Source organism: Lonchura striata, chromosome Z (genome assembly GCF_046129695.1).
Source record: "Lonchura striata isolate bLonStr1 chromosome Z, bLonStr1.mat, whole genome shotgun sequence".
Classification (NCBI taxonomy): Eukaryota; Metazoa; Chordata; class Aves; order Passeriformes; family Estrildidae; genus Lonchura; species Lonchura striata.
Window position 1 is genome coordinate 308,094 of NC_134642.1, and position 19,594 is coordinate 327,687.

At 40.5% G+C, this 19,594-nt stretch overlaps 1 protein-coding gene across 6 annotated transcripts in view; it reads right to left on the minus strand.

The window, feature by feature from the left end:
• Positions 1-4,574: 4,574 nt before the first annotated feature.
• ZNF532 (zinc finger protein 532) overlaps positions 4,575-19,594 on the minus strand; it is a 32,926-nt gene continuing 17,906 nt past the window's right edge. For all 6 annotated transcript variants that reach the window (XM_021545341.2, XM_077789974.1, XM_021545339.3 and 3 more), the window contains 6 exons: positions 17,955-18,131; positions 13,766-13,928; positions 10,310-10,585; positions 7,605-7,717; positions 7,120-7,267; positions 4,575-6,862 (listed from right to left, as the gene is read on the minus strand). In XM_021545341.2, coding sequence (XP_021401016.1) covers positions 6,368-6,862; positions 7,120-7,267; positions 7,605-7,717; positions 10,310-10,585; positions 13,766-13,928; positions 17,955-18,131 — 1,372 coding nt within the window. In that variant the 3' untranslated portion in view covers positions 4,575-6,367. The remainder of the gene's footprint in view (positions 6,863-7,119; positions 7,268-7,604; positions 7,718-10,309; positions 10,586-13,765; positions 13,929-17,954; positions 18,132-19,594) is intronic.

Here is a 19,594-nt window from a genome sequence, read left to right on the forward strand (position 1 = left end):
ACTAGGACTGACTAAGAGAGGCAGAACTGACCTTAGAGCACACGGGAAGGTGTGATGCTCTCAGGAATGAATAGAAATGCCAAATTGGAAAGAAGGCTTCAAGGACACCAGGTAGGCATGATATCTAGATAAGATCCTTCACCTCATCTAATTGTTCTTCCAGTGACAACAGTATTCTTTTACTTACTACACAGGAGTTCCTCTAAGTTTATGTAATTTCAGGTTAGTTCTCTGCTATCCTTTAAATACTCAGAGAAAAGCATCTGCCACTATCCTCTTTGAGCAGATGCAATATTCAGAAGTAATTACTAAGAGAGAAGGAAAATAGACAAGAGCAGGCTCAAAGGTGGTGAAAAGATTCTGAATTTTCTTTGTGCAATTAAGAGTTTAATTTAAAAGGTGTGTAACAAAGTTATATCTTCTGTACAAGTGGTATCTGCCCACTGAAATGTTGTATTGACTCTTGCCCAGCAAAAGGTTTTCTACTCAGGCAATTCCCTGAGTAGGTTTTTCATACCATACTATTTGGACAGATTTTTTTTTTTTTTTAAATAGAGTTTTTTGCCTTTGTGTACAAATCTGCTTGCCTTTATTTTCATAAAAAAACCCAAGAAAACAGAGATTAAAAATGGTGATTGGGACAAAATTGATACAGGCTGTACAATCAACATGAGGGAGACCAACAAACCTCAGTGTCTAAAAACCTCATTGAACATACCAGTAAGTTACACTAGGGTTCAGACCATTAACTCATAGCAATCTGAAACAATTCGACAAAAACATCTTTGTTAAATTTGCTTTGCTATTGGAAGGAAATCTCTATCATTTATTGTGGTTATAGCTGTACATTCCAATTTAGCTATTAATTAATTTTATTAATGAATTAAATCATGTGCATCAATATGAAAAAAAAAACCCCAATAAACCAGCTTTTGTTCCAAAGCACTATGTATCACACCCAAATTCCTCCTAAAGTACAATAGTTTTAATCCTTACTTTGTATTTAATTAATAAATATTTGACACTTTTCTATTACCTGGTCACACAAGGAATGGCTGAACATAAATGGATGAATTTTCATCCTAGACTAGAGTTGCAATACTGCCACTCACAGAACAAAGACAAATGGCTGTAATAGAAGAATTATCTCTGAGTGTTATTTTTTGGGTAGTGCTTTATTCATCAAACAGGCAGGAAATTGTTCTTGCTTATTGTGAAGCAGGAATATCATTTTTGGAGGCAAAAGACAAGCCAGTCAGCAGGGAGATGGCAGCAGCTGAGAGAATGTAAATGACAAAGTTCAGTGTTAGAACAATTCCTTGCAGACATTCCTGATGGAGAGAATGACAAGTGGAAATCGAGGTGGTAAATTCTAGTTCTGTAACAAGCAGAGGGAGGAAGCAGAGTTAGCGTATGGAGAATTTACAAAAGTGAGAAGGCAGCTTTGTGTTGAGACCTGGGAGGATTGAAGCTGCTTATGTTTTTGTTCATACAGAGGGAACTTTCTTTTGTCCGAGGCAAGAACCCACACTTAATTCTGAGACTGCAGTTCTGTTGCCTGTTGGTTTGATTGTGCTTGGTGTTTGATAGGTCAGAAAACACTTGGACTCCTTCATTGCTTGTGGTGAGGCAAGAGATACATATTGGGAAGTTGCTTTTCTTCCTTTTCCAGAGATGCTGGGATTCACCCACACCTCTCTTAGTGGCTTTGTCATTTTACCATCTGCATGATTTTGATTATTAAAGGTTACATGTGTTTTGAAATCTTTCCCCGCGCTGGATGTTTGACTTCAATATTTGTACAGTAGATCTTCTGGAGCTCTGCAGCTAGAATATCATGCTAGTTTTTTAGTACACAGAAAATGTAGCTCTTGGCATTCTGGCAGATTTGCCAGACCTTTGCACACAGCCAGGCATTTGTACTACCTCTATATATAATATTGAATGACAGCTCTTTAATTTCCAGGGGACTGGCCATGGGCATTGAACTCCCTCCTCTTCTGGATACTTTTAATCCTTGTGCTCCCTTGCAGTTTTGTAACAACAGAAAGACTATTTGCCCCCTGCATGCCCATGGATGCGCACCCGCACTTTGGATGCCACTGCCTGGGAGCATGCGTGGCTTTTGTCTTGTGTCACTCCTCTCCTGACTCTTGTCATGTGCTTTGGGAGCTGGCAAGGACTCACAGGCACAGTTTGCACCCCCAGTGTCACTTTCTAAGGGTATGAGTCAACATTTTGAGTCTGCTCTGTGACCCAGTGTCTGCAGAGCTAATTGGATTTCTGCTGAGTGGATTTGTTTCAGGGAATAGTTTATTTGTGAAAATAATTTCTTTTGCTCAGGAAGAAGGGTAAGGGGAGGGAGGGATCCAGCTATCTGAACATTCAATTGAATTTAGCGAATAATGTTCTCTTTTTCTTCCCCTTCTCCCATGGAACAGGGGAAAAAAATATCAGAACAATCACTAAATCAGGAAATATTGTTGTGCTTGACCTGCAATATTGGTCTGGCCTGCAGAAGTATGGCACTCACTGTTAGCCAAGTGACCCGGTGAGAGCAATGCTGACAATACTCTGCATGCATATCCTCACCATCACATTAGAGCCATTGAATATAAAGCAGCACAATTTGAGAGCAGAAGATAAATGAACTGCATAAAGTCTTTTGCCAAATCATATAAGGGGACGTATTTGAGAAGGGTACTATGCTCAGCTTATTTGGCTAATAGTCACATTACTGTTTCAAATACATTTCTTCCTTCAAAGTAGAATTCTGGGGTTCAGAGAAGAGAGCTGTAGTGCCTCCCGTTAGTTTTCCAGGTAAATCTGGGTCATTCCCAGTGCAGTGCCTTACTGTGATGCCCTCAAATGGGCCATTTGGTTCTCAATGAGGAAAGGTCTTTTTTTTCCATTTAGGAAAGAAATAACATCAAAACCAGGTTTTGTATGGTCACTGTTGAGGAGCGATTACAAATTTTTTTTTCAAAGTGAGCAAGTGCCCAGGGATGAGCCAGGAAGTGGCTCCTTCTTTCGTGCTCCTGTGTCCACATCCACTCCTGGCTGCAGAATCTACTATGTACACAGAGCCTGGGGATGTAGGTCAGGAACGCTTGTGCCTTCCATGGGTGACCAGTTCTGTACTTATTTCTCTTGTCAGTCCATTCCCCACTGTTCCCAGTCACCCTTCACAGAGCCTGGGCAGATAACCTTTGAGTAATAATCTGAAATTCAAATACAAATAATTGACTACTGAACTGCCCTAATATTTGAGAAAGGTTTTAAACTAAAACAGGTTCTTCTGTGTGCTGTTACTGGCCTGGCAGCTGTGTGTGTACGGTAAGTGTACTGAGAAAGGTAATATTAACAGAATGAAAAGGTCGGAGTTTTATAAAAATCCTTTTAAAAGTAAATAGGCTTGCCAAACTGAATTCCCCACAGGTAGACAGATGTTAAGAACTGAGAACATTTGGGCCTTTGGTAGGTCAAGTTGTTCATCTGTAAACACTCTTCAGAAATACAAACACCAGCCAAGTCTGGAGAAGTACAGGGATTGTGGCCAGCCAAATTTAGCTCTGGCTGTGCCTCCAGGCAAGCAGGCCAAGGCTCAAACAGCTCCTGAGGGAGGTATCTGGGGGCACCGTGGGGATGGGCACAGCACACCTGTGTCATGCCCAGGGACAAGGGAGGCAGATGCACATGGTAGTCGCTGCCCACATGCCCTAGTATTAGCAGGTGAAAAAACAGGTTTATTGCAGCTGTGTTGACAGATGGACCCGGGCGTTGGTGCAGTCCTGGCTGGGCAGTTTGCAGCTGGATATTTGGGCAGAGGCCTTGGTGCGCTCCACGCCTCTTTGAAGAGATGGGATGGAATGGGAAGGCACACAACAGGAGGAGATTTATAGCCTTAGTTTCTATTGCAATTTGAGATTGCACTGTTAAGCACCTTTGTTTCTAACCACAAGAGTGGCTGCAAAATGGTGGAGTCTACATGACCCCTTTCCTAACTCTCAGAGAGGTTTTATGAGGTTTAATCCATTACTCGATCCTCACAGGAAAAGAGGAGTATTTATGTCATCACTGACTGTTAGTCTCACATTGTTAATTAAAAGCAAACAACTTAGATGTCAGATCTTGGACAAAAATAAGTTTAAAAAATTCTTCTACAGTTTTCAAGAGGAAATAATTCCTTTAGGTATGCCTACTGATATTTGTGCCTTTTCACCACATCTCACATTGCTTTAAAACCTGTTTGCCTTCTGCTTTTCAGGACATCCTGTTAAGGAGGTATGTCAGCTCTGACACAGAAATGTGGCTGGAGCTTGTGGGGCAGTTCAAGGCCCTCTATCTCTTAAACCTTTCAAGAGATTACTGGCAGGAGAGTTAAATTTCTCTGCCAGCTAGACCCAAAGAGAGCCCGCTGCCAAGCAGCTGGGCTGCGTTTCTTGGCTGTGCAGGAGCTCCTCTGGGGACATGAGTGGCAGCGTGACACCCTGGCACCATGATGCCATTTGCATCATCAGGTTACTTGCAGGTGTAAGACAGTGAAAAGGGAAAATAAAGAAAAGTAATAGTAATGGCTGTGAAAATTGAACTTTTATTATCTGTTCACTGTATACAAAACACCATTCTGCATAGTGATAACTCATTTGTTGTACAGTTGACAGTGCACATCAACAAACAAGTGTTCAGAGGTATCCACTAAGTGGGAAGGGCAGTGGTGGCAGTAGCCAGCATACACTGAGGTGCTGTGCCCACTGTGCGCTTTAGATGAACTACCTCACAAGCACTTGATGTGCCAGTAATATAAATGGGCTAACAAGCATCTACCCAAGAGCCAGATTAGGAATGAGGATGGAGAGAGCAGAACTAATGTACCTGATAAACAATTTCCAGAATGATTAAATTTTACAGAGGTGGCAGAGAGGACCTATATTTTTTTAAACACTTCAAAATTTAAAACTGTTAGAATTTAACGATAAATAACAGAATCTCACAAATCTTTTGGGGCAAAATGCTCCACATTTATTTACATATGAAGTGTGTTTAATACAGTCGTAATGGACATAGTGTATAGTAACATCTGACAGCAGCAAGACTTTTAAGGAACCCAACAATTACTACTGTTTATCATGCATCTATCTATATATACACAATTTGTTTTAAAAAAAGGTACAAAAATTTTTTGTAGGGTTACATACAAGGTATAAAATGCAAAAACAAACTAAAAATATACTCTCACAGAGAACTCTATCTGAAAGGAACAGTATGGTACCTTCTTGTACTTGTGCAAGCAAAACTAGTGGTGCTGGACAGGAGTTTGCAATGTCTGGCCGAGCTCCGCAGGGCCTACGCTAAAGCTGCAAGCCCCAGTTCTGCTCCTGGCTGGGGCTGGCTCCTTCCCAGTTGTGGCTGTGTGTGACACTAAGCACCAGAACATTTGGCATGATCATGTGGAGTTGGCAAATCCCAACCCCTGTAGCAAGGGTCAACTATTTTGTTTCAATAACCAGCAAGGAAAATACATAATGCTGTGTAATCACTTCTGTATGTTTAATAAATTACATGACAAAAACCATCATAAGTATAAACCTATTCCTCTAATTACATCTTATTTCTTAAATCCAGAGCAGCCCAGCCCATTTGTAACAATTTGACCTTTGATCACAAGCACCTGGTGACCTAAAAAAGACACTTCATGATACTCAAGAGTTGTGCATTTATACTCTTTTTAAAAGTACTTTACCACTCCAGGGGGTGTGCACCTGTTCTGGTGTTGCCACCTAAAAAACAGCACTTTATTTTACACATGCAGTGGTACTTTTATCTTTTTTTATAATATATTTTGTAAGAAAAAGTGTAAAAGCTTCCTCAGACATTTGGAAGCCCAAATTCCTTAGAATTTAAAATCTCCCCTTAGCTTGCTTCCTCTCTCCTCTCCCCTCCTAGCACCTCCTCCTGATGCACTTCCATTAGCTAAACTTTCTTTCAGAAGCATTCAAAAAGCAAAGAGTTTAAGAGAACCCAAGGAACTGCCCCAGCATTCAGAACTCTTCTAAAGAAACTTACTACAAAAGAACAGAAAATAACCAGAAAAAAACCCCAGTTTTTCGACTAGATACTGATACAAATACATAACTAAAGAGTATAAAAATTATTAGTTTAAATATATACAAACATTTTTCAACTCAAATACTGCTTCAATGGTTCTGACGGTTTAGACAATGAGGTGAAGGGGACACTTTTATGCAGAATATATTGCAACAGCCTGAACAGTACTGTTAACACTATTATACCTTGAACTTTCTGTAACAAAAATGTCACTAGTATTCCAATGTGGAGCGAGATTTCTGCATCCCAAACAATCTGATCACTTGTCAGCTGAATTCATTCTTTTGGACTTGATGAAGGCCATGCCATGTGTTCTCATGTGAGTGTTTAAGGCCGCTTCAGTTTCAAAAGTCTTTGCGCACACTTTGCATCTTCTGTCTGATGCTGCACTGTTGGAAGAGTCATCCTCATGGTTGGGTTTGTTTTCTTGTTGATTATCCTCCCCAGACCCATTCTGTTTTGATACTGGCTGAGGCTCCTTCAACTTATGTACAATGAAGAGGTGTCTGGAAAGAGACACATGAGATGTGTAGCAGAGTCCACATTCCCTGCACTGGTATGAAGAGCCATCAGATTTATGCTGAGGAATATGTTCATGAAACTGGAGAAGATTTTCTGTTGTAAAGCCACAGACTGCACACTTGTGAACTTTAAAAACATTTATCTTCAGCTTCTTTAATGGCTGAGTAATTGCACCTCGTGGAGGTCTGAACTCCATTACTGGTTCTTCCAATTTACGCTTTGGACTAGGAACCTAACAAAGAGACAGAAATAGTGTATCATATAAGCATAAATATGCAGTTCTTTTCGTAACTATTTGTGACTTGCAAATGTCAAAACCTTTCCCTTAGCAAATTTTAAAACAACTCTGATAAACAATCCTTTTGAGGTTCTGCTTCACAGAAGATGAGGCACTTATGGCATGGAAGTACTTGTATTTATTTAAAGATCCTGAATATATACCGAAGAAAAAACATTCTCAGTGACTGAATGAGTCTTCTAAGTCATTACCTTTGTGTCTTCTTTTACTTCCCTTTCTTCCATATTGGTAGATTCAGTCATTTCTTTCACATCAGGGTCTTTAATGCCATGCATCAACTGAATATGTTTTTCCAACATCAACCTCTTGGTAAAAGTACGTCTCGAATCTGGGCAATGCCTGCAGATACACACACACACACAAACATTCAAGTGTCATACTTAAGAAGTGTCTTTTGTAGATTGGAAGAGTGGCTGTGTATGTGAGAGACTCCTGAAAACCAGGTTTTCCAAAGTGGAACTGTGAACGCTCCTCTCAGCCAACTTTCAGATTCTAGACTTTACACACTGCACTTTCAGGAACCTGACACGTTTCTGCAGGCAGGATAGGTAATTAATTTGGCCTGTCCTGGGCATCTGAAATGACGGGACACTGGCTTTTCCACAATTAAAGAAAGATGTTCAACTAAGAATGGTTTTTGTATTCCATTTCTAAAGAAAATAAAACCAGAACTTACGAGCATGTATAAACCTTCCTAATGCCTTTGTGCTTGATACGATTGTGCCGACATAAACTGTGGGATGAACTGAAAGATTTGTCACATTGCCGACAAGGATGTTTCTTCATTTGCTTCAAAAAAAAAGAGAAAGAATTTAATTTTAAAAGCTCAGTAAAAGTGGTGCATGTGTTGAACCTTCTGACGAATAGGAAAGAAACATCACTTACCTGTTTTTGGTACTGTACTTCACGTACACCCCGCCTTCAACAACACTGTACAAGTCAGAGCTGGACCTCTTTCAAAGCAGTGTGGCCCCCATGAGCTACACACACACACACACACACACACACACACACACACACACACACACACACACACACACACCTGTCTCTAGCTGTAAACTGGTGTCATGGACAGTGGATGAAGAAAATTTCTTCCACCAAAGAAACAGGGAAGATCGGAGGACTATTTCTGGATCAATAAAGGCAGCAGGATGAGGGGGTTGCCTTCCCACCAAACCATGTCCCCAGCTGCTGACTAGGAGCTCCTCAGCCACATACAGGGAGTGGTGAAGAGCACAGAAGAAGGACTTGAATCTCACAGACACTGACACACTAACAGGGTTCAGGAAAGGCATGACGAAATGAGCGGCATGATCTGATGCCAATTTGATGGCTATCTGTTCAGGGATTTCTGTGGGACTGATGTTGCAGCTGGCCAAGTGGAAGGAAAAAGTAAAGGAAGAAACTGAGAAGGGCTGGAGCAGTCGCACACTGTAGCTGTGTGGCAGTGAGCAGAAGCATCAAGCCCATGATCAGAAAAGCAGGACGAGGATGATACTCAGCAGGACCTGGGGGCACTATGTGGGGTAGCCAGTTGTGACCCCACACTTGTTCTAAATGCCTTGGGGAGACTTCAGCTAGAGATCCAAACAGGATTTTGGATGCATTAGTTTCTGCAATGGCAGCCAAACCAAAAAGAACTGAAAAATTAGTTCTGTAACAAAGTGCAGCATGATCTGTTGTACAGCATCTCATCTTGACAGAAGAGGGTGATCAATGACTAAGCTGGAGTAGGTAATTCCTACTTAAAAAACATCTGCCCTTTAACAGAAACACACCTGCACACAAAGTCCAAGGAGCTAGCAGATGGCCAGGATTTGAGTGCAACAATTATCTAATATTTCATAATAAGGGCTATTCTTGAGGTAACATTGCACATAAACATCAGAGAGAGAAAGACACAGATTTAGAGCTAATATTTTTAAAGCATTATTGATATGCTACTAACCTTCTTTTACATGCCCTTGCTACTCTGCTGTGGATGGAATCAGACTGAATATCGCTCTCTAGTTCACTCTGAAGTGAGAGTTTTACTGAGAGGTTGTGCTGCTTTGTTTTTAAGAATTGCATAAATGTACAATGTATTCAGTCTTAAACACATTTCTGATTGCCAGTAAAAGCTCTGCTGAGTTAATATTTGGGCAGCAGGAAGCTGAAGGAATGGGGCGGGAGTTACTGGAGGCAATGATGCTGGGGTGCTATTTGCTTGAAGTTGTCCTAAGAAAATTGAAGATGACACTCAGTAGTGCAGCATTTTCAGCTTTTCCATAAAACGCTTATAAACAGAATAAAATAATTTGCGGAACAGCTTTAGAGATAATAACTGTAATAGAAACCTCTGGAAATGTGCAATCATTTATTACAGCACATTAGGATCCTGAAAACTACGGATTTTTCACTCAGAGTGGTTCTCCTCCACTTAGACAAAATCAGCCTATTATCCCTCCCAGTCCTGCTCTTTTGCTGAAGTGCAGCACAGTACATCAGTTTAGCTCCCTGGTTCCCAGCTGAGGAAAGAGAGCATTAACACCAGCACACAGCAAAGGTGAAGACTGGCTTGGCAGGTGGCTGCCGCATGTCATCAAGGGGCTGGAGCCTGCTCTCACAGCTAAGCAGGGTCACTATTGCCTTCCTGACTGCCAGTCTTTTTAAGTTCATTTAAATGGAAATGCTACTGAACACAGGAAGAACATCAAACAGTCTCTCTGCTGACATGAGGATGCAACATTCCCACATTTCACTTTCAATCCATTTTAAGTAAGATATCTCAAATTCAGGTGCTCTAAATACAAAATTCAACTTGTTAACTCAGCCGAACTCTTAAATGTCACATTAGAGCAACAGCTCAACTGTGGAATGTGTCTACCTTTAAATGAAACACCAGTTGGCACTCACTGGATGAGTAAAACATGATTGAGTCTCCACTCCCTGAGGCTAACAGGCACTGAGCTTCAGAAGAGAACACAATCAAATTGTTTAAGTTGGAAAAGATCTTTAAGATTGGGTCCAGCTGTTAGCCCAAGCCCAGCGCTGCCACGTTCACCACACCACCGTGAAGAGAGGGAATTGAGAAGACACAAAGAAGAAATAAGAACCTGGAACAGATTAGATGGCTTGGATGAAATACAGCAATATATCTCGCTCTTTCCATCTTGAAAAAATTTCAGTACTGAATTAACAAGCTTATAGTTGATTTTCTCAGTGGAATGATGTAGAAACTGAAAAAAACTAAGCAGCTGAAGCAAAAAAGATGAAGTAGATATAAGAATAGTGAATAATAATGCTGGGACTTAAAGAAATTATCTTCAAAAACACAAAAGAAATTTAGAAACAAATACTTCAGATTTAATTCACCTTTTTGTACTGAATATATTCCATTACCTTTCCATGTTCTTTCCTCATGTGGGAGATGTAAACGTCTCTCTGAGTGAACAGCCTGTCACACTCCCAACACGTCCAGCCAGGACTAGTGACTTTTTTAGGTTCTGCTTTCTTTATGGGAGAAGGAGATTTCTTCTCCAACTTTTCTGTTCCATTAACAGATTTTGTGTCCTCTTTGTGACTGGCTGAGTTTTGAGTTGTGGGTTTAGTACTGAGAGGCAGGTTTATCCCCAGGTTTGGTGGCCCCTCAACACTTTTCAAAGTTCCATGCATAGACTACAATAAAAGAGAGAGAAAAAAAGGTAAAAAAATGACACAGACATACACAGTTGTACTCAACCAATAGCCTTCAGTTACTTGTTTGGCATGCTGTTATCATCAGATCACATTTGTAAAGGAACAAGATTAAGTAAAGGCAAGACCTAGCATGACCTAACAATAACTGACACCGTATGTAGGTATTTTCACAAAAAAATAAGAGACTTCCTTTGGAGGGTAAGTTTAAGTTGCGGTTTAGCAACCTAAGGGAGGAAAAAGGGGTTCAAGAAATACTTCATGTTAAGCTTAATTTCTTGCTTTGCTTAGCTGACATGTTAGTTGAGCACCCTCATTCCAGATGTGACTAGAGATTTCCAAGAAGGAAAGGTGTTTTTACTGACCAAATGTTGACTTGCCATATTGGTAAATAAGATAAGGCAACTCTGGAAACATCACGTGGCTATGTAATTTATTAACATTTTACACTGAGGCTGAAGTTAAGCCCTGCTTTACTCTCATTTAGGGCTACATTGCTAGGTAGGTGTGGGGCAAGGTGTGTGGGGCAGACAGGGCCCCACAGCAGATCAGAGGGGTCTGAATGGCTGTTCTCCAGCCCCTGAAGCTCCTGGGTGGGAAGCTTTCCTCAGAGACTTATGTCTGCACTTTAAGTCAATGGTCAGTAAGAAGGGAAGAACTCCTCCTTCCCCCATTCTCCATTTCGGAACCAGTGTAAGTGCGCTGGTGTGACCTGAGCCTTCCACCAAAGAGACTTGTTCAGAAAGGGCTGCAGGGCTTCAGCTGTGTGTCTGAGTTCCACACGTGGACGTGGACACAGCAAGAATGAGGAGGGTTTGGGCCAGAAGGGATGACTGCAGACCAGAGCTAATCCACTGCTGAACAGGGACCCACAGCTGAGGTCCCATGTCTGAAAGGCTTTCCTTTACCAGGACAGTGTTCTTATCCTCTCACCTACTGAACCTTTCTATAACCTTCTTGATTCTGGGAATATAGGAGTATCAATGTGATACTCCAGCAACAAGTTCTTTTGTAAATACTTCGGCTCTTGCAACTACCCACTGGCTCTAGAGCAAATATCAACTTCATCAGTAGAACACATTCTCTGATTTAACAGCTTTTAAATACCAGAAAAGCCAATGATTAACCCCCCATAATGGTTAATAAAAAGTAAAGTGCACAGGATCAACAGCTAAGAGCAAAGTGCAGGTGGGTAGTAATGGAGGAGGTACTAATACTGTGCTTTAGTATCTGCACAGAGGAGCAGGAAATGAGGTTCCTGTACTCTCAGGCATCTGAAGCTGACCTGGAGATTCTATTGCAGCCTAATCTGTCAGCATGTAAAATGTCAGTGTTCAACTTTCCAAATGTCTTGTAAATACAGTACTTGAAATTTCATTTCTTATTTGAAACTACACCAAGAGCATTAAAGCATAGTATGGAGTCCTAGTGCTGCCCAAACAGGGAGCATTACAGCTCCAGGCCAGGCCAGATCAGTGCTTCACCATCTGCTCTCACTGGCTGCTGGAAATTTTTTTGCAGTGAGTCATTACAAGAAAATAATACATACATTTTGCCATCAAGAAATATTGACATCTGCAGGAATTATTCTGGGTTATTTTCTGTAGCTTTAAATAATCTCCTCCTGAGCTTCCTTCTGTCCCTTTCTGTCCTACTTTCATCCAGGTCTGTCTCTGCCTTGATGGTTTATGTCTAGCCGTACCAAACCATTACTTTCTGTGCAGCTGAGCTTTGCCTCTGACTGGCACTCAGACTCTCCCTGAGTCCTCTTGTGCTTTTATCCTCTCCCTGAATAATTTTCTGCTTTTATTTATAACTTGTTACTGTTTTTTTCAGTTCCCCTTAACTGAATTCCAATTTACACTGCTTTGGTCCAGTCCCTGCTGCTACACACACATCCTAAATGCAAAACCAGCAATAGTACTACTGCACATGTATTGTCTAATCCTCTAATTTTAGTCTCAAAAATGTCTGAATCATTTATAGTGAATCGTACTAAAACCCCACTGGTTGAAAGTTCAAATACTGGCATGGAACACTAAAGCCAAAGAAGTTAAGTAATGCCCAAGTAACTGAGCATATCTTTGAAATGTGAGATGCTGAGCACCCCAATTTCTGTAAAGATAGCTTCTGGCTCTAACTGCAGACAGATCAGTTTTGCATTGCTGCATGAGAGGAGCATCTAAGATATCTTGCAGTAAACATGCAAGAACTAGTGCTACTAGTTCAGAAGCAAAGAAAATATCCAGTCCTTATATTTCTGAACATCTTGGCTCAGCCTTTCTCTCAGTCTCCTCCTCAAGTTGAAGACTGGCTTTAAGACCACCTGTTTTTTTTCAAGACTTATGACCTTATTTTCAACATTACTTCAGAGACTTCTGTGGTTACAAGTGCCATAGTTGGGACTAAAATGAAAAATGATGTTTTTAGCAGCCAAAAAAAGATGTCTGGTGTTACACCGTGCAGTAGAGGAATAGTATTCAGAAATTGTGTCACTGCCAGAGAAGCGCAGCAGCCTCCACAGTCCCATTCTGTGTTCAGGCACCAGGGATTAATAAGGAAAAACCTCAGCTTTGGTCTGTATGACATGAGATAACAGTCTGTGTCAAACACACAGCTAACAAATGATAGCCAGGGGGCTGCTGATCCTTCCAATCAGGACTTACATGGATCACAGTGAATCATTAGCTCTTAATGGTGTTCTGTGGAAATCCGCTGGAGTTTTTTTCAAAGCACACATGTTCAAGTTCACATAACACAGGTAACCTCTACATCTACCAACATACTGCTTCCTGGTGAATTCTGAACAGCAAAGGTTTGATTTTGTGATGCACTCAGCAATCTCAGCTCCTAACAATTGAAATTATACTTAGAACACTATAAGTAACTCAGTATTTGTTAGGATTTGGCTTGCTGAGATTTTCCCAGTATACCAAAATCAACATTCTAACAGAAAAAACTGAGTCATCACAGATATGCTGAAGACCAAACAAAATATAAAATTTTAACATTTGAGAACATCATTGACAGATTACTCTCTCAGAATTATTAACATCTCTCTCAGCAGTCTTGTTACTCTGTGCCTTTTCACAGTATGTTCTCACAGCATATATTGCATGACAAATGGTATCATGAAGGAAACAAGAGAAGATGCCTACACACCTTGATATGATCCATCATAAGCTGTTTCTGTGCATATAGAAGAGAACAGTCTGGACACTTGAAAACAGACACCTTCTGGTTTTCAATGTGCTGATCAAAGTGGCGATAGAGCAAAGGTTGCAGAGTAAACACAGTGTCACACATAGAGCATTTATATATTATTCTGAAAACAGAAGCACAATAAACAATATCAGTCATGTTGATGATCTATTTGCAAGAATCATGACGTTAACTTTTTTTCTCATCGCAGATAAGATCTGACATGTTTAAGCAATCATTTCACACTGCCTGAAAAAAAGTTAAACTAATTCAAAACATCCTTCAATTTCAAAATATGGGAGCAGTAGAAGAAACAGAAAATAGAAAAAAAATTGAAAGTGCAAACAAGAAGCCAATGAAAACAACAGCATGTGCCAGTTACATATACAACAACAACATCTGCTCAGGATACTCTGACAGTTCAATGCCTTCAGTTTCTGAACTCACACTGTAGATAAAGGATAATATCCCTGGCTCCAGGTTACAAACCTGTATACTGTATATGCAGTATATTGTAAGGAGTGATTAATTCAATTGTAGTTAGCAACATGCTTCAAGATAAATACATTTTTGGCAATGTTCATGGCTTTGATGCTCCTGAATGCCAGACCTAGACTCTGTCAATGCCCTGAAGCTCCAACAGCACAGGACGGGATTTCCTTGATCTGCCATTCCAAGCCTTGATGAATCTGTCACAGAAATGTAGAGACACCACCAAATGCTTCCTTTCTTGGAGCACATGTGACTTTTGAACATCGGTTCCCCAGCCTCCTGTTCTTACAGCAGTTTTCTAACCACAGATCATGAGATGAGAGAGAAATCTAAGCCATGCAATCTATAGTGCTGCAGAGAAAGTTTAGTTAAAAGAAGCCCAATCACAGGTGCTCAGTATGCAACAGGCACTTCCCATCCTTAAGAGTAACTTCCACTTAAAAAAACAACCCTCAAACCCTCCTGTCTGCTAAAGTGCTAAATCTTCTCATTAGCCACATAAATGTTCCCAGTGCTTTCTACACCCCTCTAAGTTAATTATCATTGATAGTGCATTGTTCCAGAGCTCTAGGGATCACTCTGCACTGGGATTACAAGAACCTGGGCATTGCTTCCATGTCCAAGCTGTCCTGTAACTCCAAATGAAAAACAATACACTTCTTCATGTTAACTGGGAAAGACTGTTTTTGTGCTGTCAAGGAGTGCCAGTTTCTCACACATGCTAAGATAAATGTATTATTTACACAGCATCCTCTGATGATCAATGTACTATTGTCCTGCTTTCTGTGGTGAATCCTTCACTGCAGATCTGGAGATATGTAGAAATTCTATCTCAATTTATCACATATAAAAACTGTAACTCTCTAAAAACACCACAAGCTACATCTCTGTATTTTCTGTGGCAGCTAAAGTACTTTACTCTGCCTTCACAGAAGCAGAACTATCTGGTAAAGATCCGAATTTCAGACAAGTTCTGGGCAAAGACTGTACTCACTTAAATTCATACCAACACACCTCACAGTATGAGTTATGACTATACACTCCTGGAGTATTTCCTTCAGACACAGCAAAAACATGATTTTCAATCCTTAACCATGCAACCATGTTCACTGGTTTTGTTTTTCTTTAATTTAATTGAAGTAGTGTTTACCATGCAACTGCCTAAAATGCTGTTCAAAGCTTAAAGGCAGTTGTGCTTCCTCAGGATGTCATTTACAGGGATGCTGGAATAAGTCAGGCGGTTCATCCCATCCCATCCCATCCCATCCCATCCCATCCCATCCCATCCCATCCCATCCCATCCCATCCCATCCCATCCCATCCCATCCCATCCCATCCCATCCCACCCTATCCCACCCCACCCCGTCCCACCCCGTCCCATCCCACTCCCAGGCTGCTCCTGCCCCACAGTACACAACAAAGCAGGCACACAGCCTTCCCAAAAATCTGTTTAGCAAATTCATGTATTATCTTGTAATAAATACAAGTGTTATCTCACAGGAAAATGCTTTCAGTCACATAAAAGACATTTAGCATTTGCAAAGCCTCTGCACCAGAGGATAGTATTCCTCCTTCCCAAATTTTTTTCTTGAAAAAAGGAACTTATGGGATAATACACTTTTTACCAATAGTATCCTAAATATCCATAATTTGGCTTGATAAATAAGAATTCCTCCGGTATTCAAAAAGAGATCAGCCATGAAAAATATATTAGTGCCATTCCTAGACACTATTTACTGAAAAAAGATCACCTCTGTGGTTTTCTGGGAAACCAGAGCTTAGAGTATGTTACAGGAGAAAGTTTTCCAGAGTTGAAAGACAAGACAGCCCTCCATTTCCCTATAGTAAAATAATCTAATTTCATCCCAGTGAGAATCCCTGCATATAAAAGTCATTTTTCATACACCAAGTAGTTTAGTGCATCTGTTCTGCAGCAACTGTTCGTAATGTAATTATAAATCACACAGTTCAAATAAATGCCAGGGGCGGGCAGCCTGATTCCCCAGAAGCCCAATTCTGTAAACAGAGGAGTGTGGCCTACTACAGAGTCCCTCAGAAGCCATGAAGCACTGCTGAAGCCGTGGCCAGTGTCCTTGGACTGTGCCACACCCCTGGGGTCAGGAATGAGGCTTGCAATGGGTGCCTGTCACGCAGCCTGGTTGCCCATGATGCAGCACAGACAACCCAAATGTGAATGTATTGCCTCAAATACAACCTGTCAGCTCTGCTCAGAACTAGGCAAGCCAAGAACTCTGAGCACTGCAAGGGCTGGAAAAATCCCACCAGTCACTTTGCATGCATTTAAGGCAGCATTGTGATTAAAAATGGCAAATTTAAAGGAAACACCACTTCTTAAGAGGAGTGCTCAGCTATGGATTCTGTGACTTATTACAGTAGTATATAATAAAATTTATTTTTTTTTTATAATCAAAGTAAATTAGTAAAGGAATATTATAAGTGCATCTATGTGGAAAAAAACTAATGCAAAATACTTAATTCCTGAACGTGATCAGAAATTTGGAAGATCCAAGCACAGTTCACTTTTCATATGTGTAGCATCTTACAGTGATCTTAATCTGTTAAATTTGTCTAATGACAAATCTATGGGAACCTGAAGAAAGTTTTATATGTTGGTATCTCACAGCCCCTGACTGATGATACCATCCTGAATTAAAACAATGCATAATTTCCCACAAGGCAGAAATTACTTCCATTTGGTAATCAGACATGGTAAGTTTGTTGCCATTTTGCTTTGATGGAAGTGCAAACAAAGAAAAATATCTCCTGTTAATATGTTAGAAGAAACAGTGAGAAACTGAACTTTTAGGAACACTGGTTATTACATCACATGACACTTCTTGAGCCTGCAAGTTGTTACCATGCTGGTGCACTGTGCACGCCCTGGAGAAAACATGGAGATCAATGCCTGTTTGCTCTCAACAGTGCACTCTAGCAGTGAGGAAGAGGCAGATGGAGGAGAAGGGGTGATCAGAGAGGCTCACACCTGAGGGCTGAAGGAGTCTGCACACACAACAGCACTTGCTGCCTTCAGCAGAGCCTCCCACTGTCCAAGAGCTTTAAGAAAAGACCCTGAAAACAAGTCCTACTTGTACCCTGTGTCACCACCTTCAGCAAACTACCACCTTCATGGGCAACTTTCCTAGTTACAGTAAAGCCAGAAAGAGATTACCTATTGGAAAAAAAGCTTATATAAAACAGATAAAATCACCTTTTCTCAACTTTTCAACCACATTAAGAAAATCACTGCGTAAGCACTGATTAGTCTTAGCAGCTGTTTTTGGAATCACATTAGTTTAATTCACAGTAAAAATGCAGATGAGCTAAGCAGATTAAAACATTAGAATGAGCAACACTGGCCACCTGTCCAAATAATTTGTATAATTACATTCTACAATCACTCTCTTGTGGCATGCAGTGCTTAAATACCTCTTAGTGCATTCAGAGAAATATCACCTTTGCCCAATGAACTACGAGCTGAAAAGTCATGAAAGCACTACACAAATCCCACATTACCAGCAGGCTGACAAACACCACAACACTGGTGGCTGTAAGAGGTGTCCTGCAAGCACAGGGCAGCATGCAATTTCATGGGTCATTCAAATGCAAACAAATGCAGTAGAAGATGAATTTTGCTTACTTCGGTTCGCCTATCTTGATACCCGGGTGTTGTGTGTAGGCATGGGAGTGTGTGCTGGGAGCAGATTTAAATGCCATGGGACAGATAGGACACTTGTAAAAGACTTCACAGTGACAGCCTTGAATATGAGACTTGAGTGCCGCCACGTCGGAGTACACAACATTGCAGTGCACGCAGCTGCGGAGAGAGCGGAGGAGAGTCAGTGCAGCCTGCCCTGAGCAGTGCTGGACATAATCAACATGGACTTTCAAGCAAAGGGAAGAGAGAAACACACATGGATAGCAAGTGGATAAAACTACATTACTCTGTCAACTTAAACAACCCCAGAAAAATCAACATAACCAGTGATTTGTGGATCACAAAGTAAGGGGAAAGAAATTTCTTTCACTGTAATTTGAAAAACGTTTTTATGCTATTACAATAGAACAGATAGAAAGGTGGATAGACAAATACTCTATTGATTGCAAAAAAAAATGCTTAAATCCTCTGCAAATTTGGAAAGAGATTTTCCAGAATGCATTTTTATCACATGCAGGGCATTGTTTAAAGTACACCAAAGCAATTTAGAAACAACCACCAAATGGAAAACCAGTAAGGAAAATATTTCCCTCATTTAGATTTAATGAAGATATACTGGTAATGATTTTCTGTACATGTAATCAAATCAGCACTCAGATTGAAACTCAGGAAAACTAAACCAAATCCCTACTATCAGATCAACGTATCATATTGGAATTCAGAAAATATTTTTCAAAAACATACTTCTGCTGTGTCGAAAATTTGTGACCTTTCTGCATCTATTCTAAAATGAAATGATTAAAAATTGAATTAATATTAGAACATAAGAATTTTCATACACAATGATCCCCTTTAATGCCCTACATCTCCAGTAGCAAATGCTCCCAAATCAGTCCAAGAACATAGTGCAATCAGCAATTACCTGTCAAATGAGACAATTTTTTATTGATCAGTATTTTGCAGTAGGACTTTTAAAAGCTCTTCAAACGGAGAAGGCCTCCACCCTTCCAGAATTTTAATTTTAGCATCTATCATGGCAGTATAATTGTTGTCACATAAATGTCAGTTTAACTTTTCAGTAGTTTTACTGCCCTGATGATAGCAATAAAGTAGGAAATACAGTTCTACATTGAATTCAAGGATCCCATTTTACTTTTAAAATTTATTGAATTCAAGGATCCCATTTTACTTTTAAAATTTATCGCTCTTGAATTTTATGAAATGTCATCCTTTCTTTTTCTGGGCATTTAATTTATAATCTTAATGATATTCATTGACTTTATACCCATGTAGTCTCTGCTTACCAATATATTCTCTAAAGCAGATTATTCTGGTCTTTTTTGACTCTCTTAAGAGTTTCTGTGCTCATACTGAGTGCATGTGATGCACTCAGTAACACATCTACTCCTGAGGTGTCCCTCTGGAGAGCAGGGTGGCATTTTCACCTCCCTGTGCCACGGCTTGACTTTATTCTCTAGTGATGGCACACAACAACTGAGCCTCAGCATCCACCATTGTATATTACACAGTTCCTAAGGACCAAGTGTTCCTCTTGGGGACTGTTCCAACAGCTGCTTGCTTTCACCATGGCAGGATGCAGTGAAACTTCAGGCTGAAGTTTT